This window comes from Eptatretus burgeri, chromosome 9, assembly GCF_056783735.1.
Source record: "Eptatretus burgeri isolate ZD-2024b chromosome 9, Ebu_testis_v1, whole genome shotgun sequence".
NCBI lineage: Eukaryota > Metazoa > Chordata > Myxini > Myxiniformes > Myxinidae > Eptatretus > Eptatretus burgeri.
The window spans coordinates 47,456,625-47,464,124 of record NC_140969.1 but is presented as its reverse complement, the minus strand read 5'-3'; the positions used below and the strand labels follow the sequence as shown (position 1 = coordinate 47,464,124).

General features: G+C 46.8%; 1 protein-coding gene across 5 annotated transcripts in view; it reads right to left on the bottom strand.

The window, feature by feature from the left end:
* RTEL1 (regulator of telomere elongation helicase 1) overlaps positions 1–7,500 on the bottom strand; it is a 153,832-nt gene that overhangs the window by 13,033 nt on the left and 133,299 nt on the right. For all 5 annotated transcript variants that reach the window (XM_085895094.1, XM_085895096.1, XM_085895097.1 and 2 more), the window contains one exon: positions 4,877–5,125. In XM_085895094.1, the coding sequence (XP_085751220.1) occupies positions 4,877–5,125 (249 nt within the window). The remainder of the gene's footprint in view (positions 1–4,876; positions 5,126–7,500) is intronic.

Sequence of the window (7,500 nt, the reverse complement as noted above, 5' to 3'; positions counted from 1 at the left end):
GCTGGCGACGGACGTGACACGCACGCACACATTTCAGGTCGTTTTCACTTCACGGCCAACTACTCTCTGGTGAGCAAAACGACCCCCCCCCCCCCACAGAATGATCTGCTGGGTTCCCTTGTCTGTGTTTAGCTGTAGATAAGGCAGCCCCCGATAAGCATCTGCCCTTTCTCTCTTTCCTGGCATTTTGATTGATTTTGCTTTGAAATATATTCTTTCATTCACCTCAGAAAATAAAAAGTTCTTTTTATTTATTTATTTTGTTATTAAAAAATTATAATTATTTGTTGATTTCCAACTTGTCCGTGTTTGTACATTCCTTCCATTGGTCTAGCATTGTCCGAACCTCGATAGACTGGGAGGTATTACCACAGATTTGACAAAATCGTCGGCACGCACCAACGGTGAAAACGCTCGGCCGCCCTAATTAAAATCTCATCGAGATAACATTGGTGCTTTGCCGCCGGCGCGCTCCCCGCTCAGGTAACCACATGACCTCCAGTTAAATGGCATAATTAGACGGTGGACACTGGAACTCGTGGTTAACTTGGTGGCGTTCGTGGTTTTAAAACAACGCACCGTACCACAATGTTAATTGTGAGCTGTGGCCCCAGGTCGGGCTCTTACGAGGACAACCAGGGATTAATCCCCCCCTGAGTGACAAGCTGGTGTCTCGGTACCCATGGCTGCAACAAGATCAATGCTGTTTCAAATGGAAAACGTAACTTAATACTTCAGGTCAGGTATGGGAGTATGCACCAGAGAAGTGTGTCGCTGCGTCCACTTTCAGCTGGGCCTCCATCAGGCCATCCCCAAGGCAGAAGCCTGGCCAATGCTCATCTCCTTGAGACGCCGATCAACCTGCTGCAACCACGAGGCACGTGCACGTTATTGGCCTGTTGGCCTCTTCCACTCACGAAGCTCCCTCGCTGAGAGAATCTGGTGAGCAGGATCAGAGTCAGGAAAACAAGCCACGTGGCCACATGGCCACACAGCCACAGCTGACGCTCACGGGCAATGCAGGTAACAAATCTCATCTGAGTCTCTCTCAGCAACCACTCGTTTGACACAAAGTCTGACCAGCGATATCCAAGGATTCTCGAAAGAGACCTGGTACCGAAGGAGTTAAGTCTCCGTCTCAGATCCTTGGTCAGAGTTCATGTCTCAGATCCGTAGAGTAAGACTGGAAGCACCAAGGAGTTAAAGACCCGGACATTCGTCCTCCTGCATCGGTACCGCAGCACCACACCCCATGATCCAGTGAATCTATGACTCCCCAGGCCCGACCCAGATGTCTATTGACCTTTGGCGCATCTCTATTGAGTGCAGCCTATGGCTGCTAGTTGCATCATTCGTTGGGACACGGATATGCCGCTGATGCAGTGTCCCCCTTATCAGTACACTGGGACTGATTTTGCTGGCCTGGGAAGGATGACAGGCTGAGTCAACCTCCTGGTGTATTTTTCAATTCAGCGGCCAACGGGGCTTGAACTCAGGACCCCAGGATCCCAAGCCACCACCCCAACCACAAAGCCAACACCAGGCTTCTTTGGCACATGAAATGTGGAGACATGACTACCATAAGTGAATCTCTCCATGACTTCAACATCCTCACCACAAACAGGTACAGACAAGATAGCAGCACTCAAGATGCCAATGATAGTTTGGATCTTAGTTTAGACTCAGGAAACATGTAATCCCAGTGGCTCAGATTCCTCATTCAGTGCCTCGAGGGCCCCAGAAGGATACACAGCGTCTCCACAAAGATGACTGCATCATCTGCGAAATCAAGGTCAGAGATCTTGACATTCCCAAGCGATGCACTGCAACTTGATCTCTCCAAAATCCTCCCCAGAATCCAGTCCAAATAAGCGCTGAAAAGTGTGGAGGCCAATACACACCCCTGATGAACTCCAGTAACAACTGGAAATAAGCCAGAGATAGAATCACCACACGTCACAGCACTCTCAGAACCACAATATAGTTCAGAAATGAGATTGATCAGTTTTGGCGACACCCCACAAAGACCGAGAATCCTCCAGAGAGCATCCCGATTCACTGACTTGAACACTTTGCGCAGCTCAACATCGGCAGCAAGCAGCCCCTGCCGAAACTCTCGTCTACGTTCGGTGAGGACCCAAAGAGCAAGGATACAGTCAATCATTGACATCTTTGGTGTAAAGCCTGACTGCTCTGGACGGTGGTGCTCAAACAGATGGTGGCGAACCCTAACAAGAATGATCTGAGCAAAGACCTTGCCCGGCACTGAGAGCAAGGTAACCCCTCTGTAGCTGTTGCAGTTCTGATCATCACCTTCCCTTTCCAAAGAGGGACAAGAAGGCTCTTCTTCCAGTCAGTTGGGATGGTACCTGTGCTCTCGGCAAAGCACAGAACTGCATGCAACGACACGAGTGCAGCATCTCCACCAGCCTTGAGAGGTTCAACATGGATGCCAGAATCCAAGGAGCTTTACCCCCATTCAACTGGTTCACCACAGCCTGTGTTTCCACAAACAAAGGTGGACCACAGTTGATTCGAGGTTCAGCAACAGGGATTGTAACACTCCTGACGTCTAACTCGACAGCTGGTGGATCAGCCTGGTACAACTACTCAAAGTAATCGGCCCAGCGGGCCTTCACTTCGAACTCCTCTGTCAAGAGCTTACCACTCTCCACTCCAACTGCAGTACACCAAAGGATGGGCTTGGAGAAAAGCGATGCACAAATTGCTCTGTAAGCAGGACGAGAATCACTTGACCACAGGTGATGCTCTACCCTTTCTGAGATTCCTCGCATATATAGCTCCTTTTCGCCCTTATCGCACGCACAGTTTTACGCCTCAACTCCTTGAACAAGTCAGCTCTGCCATTAAGCCTGGCCCTGCGACTATGGTCAATGGTATCCCGTGTCCCTTGGGAGACAAGTTCTTCTTCACCTGATGGTGGGTTCCAAGACATCCACTGGCAACATCAAGGATGGTAGTCTTAAATGCACTCCACAACTCTTCAGGATTCCCCAAAGCACCGAGACACCCCAAATGTCCACTCAGCCTGTTTGCCAATTCCTCAGCTGCACTCTCATCCCTGAGTTTGCCACCATCAGGCCAAGGCTGGGATGGCACCATTCTCCTGGATTTAAGGTGCAACTTCAGAGTTGCAACAACAAGCCTATGGTCGGCATTGAGGAACTAAGCACTCTGGTAAACCCTGCAGTTCAGAATTATCCCCCAGCGACCATGAACAAACACACAATCAATCTCCTTTGCCACACCGCCAGCGTTAAAATACCAAGTCCAGCGATGAACCCGTGGGCACCGAAATCATGAACCAGCCACCCTAAGTCCATGACTTCTTGCAAAGTCAAGGAACTTGGTGCTTTTCTGGTTCACAGTTTGACCCATGTCTCAAAACCATCCCTATCAGTGGCAATAGATGCGTTGAAACCACCCAATACGAGCAGAGTATCTCACCTGGGGCACCGCTCAACCATAGACCTGTGTGGCATAGAATGCTCCCTTCACAGTGAGATCACTCACCTCAGTCGGAGCATATACAGAGACCAGGGAAATGACACCCAAGGAGTGACGAATCCTTAGTCTCATAATACTCTCGTTGACCAGTGTTTCCTCAATTATCATTGGAATCAGCTTATTGGACACAGCTACAGCAACTCCTTGGTAATGGTAACCATCAGAGCGACCAGATCAGTAGTAGGTCTAACCACCTGCCATGAACTCATCACCATCCAGTCTCTGAACCTCAGAGTGCTGCAATACCGATGTCCAAATGCTGGAGCTCAGATGACAGCAGAGACAGGTGATCATCCTCTCTTAGGGATAGGTCATAAGCACCCACTCGAAGGGACCACCTCAGGTTGAACGGTGGAGATTGCCGTCTGTTTGACGACACCTCAGCACCACTCCGACACACACCACTCCTATCTCTTTCAGCAGATTCCAAAAAGCTGCATTCAACAACTGGCTGTGTTGAAAGTGCACCGGGTGGTTTGATGAACCTTAGTCAAAGAATTGGAGGCAAAGGTGCTTCAGGCCTCCATCTTGGCTTTGCCCAGTGAAGATGTCGACCCATAGCCATCCTCCAAAATGGTTTGACGTCCAAAGTCCGTCTGTCTCAGGTTTACTTCACCTTTGAGCTGTCTAGCATGAGTGTGAATTTTGACCCATCTATAAACCGCCATCTGGGTGTTTTTCATGCAGGCCGAAGTACTGTATGTGATCGTGTGCTTCATCCATCGGATGGATGTCAAGTCAGAGAAACCTTCTGCCAGCATTGGTCCGCTGATTGACGTTAAATATCCCAGGATGCCCTTCATAAAGGAGGAGGAGAGTTTTTGCCAGCACCATGAACAGATTGCAAATTCTTGCCAATTATTCGAACATCATGCCTGGCCAGCTGCTTCATGAGATTCATGCCAAAATGTCTCTACTATACAAGAAAGTGAGAACTGTGACCATTAAAGTCATAGTCGTACTCATGTCCATTACCAGGGGTCAATTAATTATATCAGTTGAACATGCGGTCAACGGACTACATATGTGCAGCTGAGCTTGTTGAGCTAACTCAGAACAATGCTCCATGTTATAGCAGTAAGGAAAACAAGTACAAAGTCACACACACTTAAAAATTAGCAATTGTGACGATACAATAAATTCATAACTGATAACTACAAAAGCTATTTACAGTTATAGACTACAAGCATTGTTTTATTTCCCCTTTTCCTCACCACCTCCTCCCTTTACAGTTGAAGATTTTAATTATCGAGCTTTGTGAACAAGCAAAGTGGTCAAACAACATAAAGGATAATCATTTTGTGGTGTCTGTGTTGTTCTCACAAGTCATTATCAACATTCCTCATACCAAAGGTCTCGTCATATTCCAAGCAGAATTCAGGGTGATTCTTGTGAATGGTGCTCCATTCCTCATCGGACCTGGAGGTGTTCGGGTCAGGTTCCTCCTTGCTCTGTGTTCGAGTCTCTTGGCATCCTTTTGATTCTCCCATCTTCACCGCCTTTTGACAAGGTCCAGATGGCAATGAGTTTGATTCCACGTTAGTTGTAGCTGCTTTTCGCTTCTCATTGTGAGTCTCCAACCCATGCGAAACTCCACCTATAACAGATTTCACAAATATGACTGGGAATGTGGTGTTACCTGCCACCTGGAGATGAGATTGCAGTCGATATGATACAATTTAAACTTTAAAATTTTTTTGATATTTTCACCATGAACAGCAATCATTAAGATTCTGATCCTCACCACAGCAGATGAGAATTTCAGTTAATTTTAGTCGTTTATTCGAACCCAGGTCCTCATTGTAAACTTATACCATGTTTATTTTTGATTCAATGAGAAAGCCATAATCAGCTATATTTTACAGTACTGTGGTCTTATGAAGAGGAATTTTAAATTTAACAAAAGTCATTTAAGATACCAACCTTGTTAAATCCAAACAAATTTAACCAAGCAATAAGAAAAAAGCAATTTGAAAATGCAAGCTGCATAATTCAGAATTCTTAGCTCAATCAGAACAGATCAGGTCAGGTATGGCAGCATGCGCTGAAGCAGTGTGATGCAGCGTCCACTTTCCATCGGTACTCCAGGAGCCTCCATCTGGCCATCCCTAAAGGCAGATGCCTGGCTCATCCCAATCTCCTCGAGATGCTGATCAAACTGCTGCAACCATGAGGAACGTGGTCAGCCCATTGGCATCCCCCACTCACGAGGCTCCCTCACTGAGAGAATCTGGTGAGCAGGATCAGCGTCAGCAAAACGGGCCACGTGTCCATAGCTGACGATCACGGACTATACAAGTAACAAATCGCATTTGAGTCACTCTCAGCAACCGCTCGTTGGACAGTCCGACCAGCGATAGCCAAGGATTCTCCAAAAAGACCTGGTACCAAAGGAATTCAGTCGCCGTCTCAGATCCCTGGTCAGAGTCCAAGTCTCACATCCATAGAGCAAGACTGGAAGCACCAAGGACCTGAAGACTCAGACTTTCATCCTCCTGCACAGGTACCGTCAGTGCCACACCCCATGACCCAGTGAATCCATGATTCCCCAGGCCCAACCCAGACATCTGTTGACCTCTGGCTCACAACCAGCAGAGACATGAATATCACTGCCAAGGTAAATGAATCTCTCCGTGACCTCAACATCCTCACCACAAACAGGTGCAGATAAGATAGCAGCATCCAAGATGTCATTGAAAGCCTGGATCTTAGTTTTGACCCAGAAAACCCAAAATCCCAGCAGCTCAGACTCTTTCATCAGCACCTTGAGGGCCCCAAAAGGATATCCAGAGTCTCCGCAAAGATGACTGCTTCATCTGCGAAATCAAGGTCAGAGATCTTGACATTCCCAAACGATGCACTGCAGCTTGATCTCTCCAATATCCTCCATCCATCGTTTGGGAATGTTAAGATCTCTGACCTTGATTTCGCAGATGATGCAGTCATCTTTGCGGAGACTCGAGATATCCTTTTGGGGACCCATGAGGCGCTGAATGAGGAGTCCGAGCTGCTGGGATTACGGGTTTCTTGGGTCAAAACTAGGATCCAGGCTTTCAATGACATATTGGATGCTGCTATTCTGTTTGTACCTGTTTGTGGTGAAGATGTTGAGGTCGTGGAGAGATTCACTTACCTTGGCAGTGATATTCATGTTTCTGCTGGCTGTGAGCCAGAGGTCAACAGACGTCTGGGTCGGGCCTGGAGAGTCATGGATTTACTGGATCACGGGGTGTGGTGCTGCCGGTACCTATGCAGGAGGATGAAAGTCTGAGTCTTCAGGTCCTTGGTGCTTGCAATCTTGCTCTACAACACCACGAAAGAGTCCACTAGCTTCCCTGCACGTTACTGATTTGTCCTCACCAGCCAGCCAGCCTGCTATCCATGTTTAGTCCTTTTAGCCCAGACTCCGATAAGAGAATGAATAGGAACATGCGATATAGAATTGGATTTGAAGGTATTCCAATGACATTTAACCAATGTCAACAAATGACAAACATACTTTCGGAGAAACTCAACAAAACTAATAGTCTTCAATTATATATATAATCTAAAATAAGCCTTTATTATCCATAAAATGCATTCATCAATGATAAAGACATGGCACGTTTACAAGTCCTACAATACACTGCGGCCTGAAAGGCTCTCAAGGTCTCAGAGCGTACAACATTATCACGAGGAAGTCGTAATCTCGATAAAATCACAGTCTCAAAATAGAACCAACTAGGCTAACGGACTCATGTTTACTAATTCGGCATAAAGAAACATTTACTGATTACGGAAGTGAATCAATTTTGAAAATTTTCGTCCGACGCGATCTCCAGCCAGTATTTCGTTATACAACTTGGCCGCGTGATGAAACCTAATGCAGAAATGTTATTTCTTTTTTTAAATCGAAACATGCAGTTTTAACTCTTAACGGGTTAACCGAAACAGATGACCATAGCGTCCCATGCACGACAATTTATAGCTCAG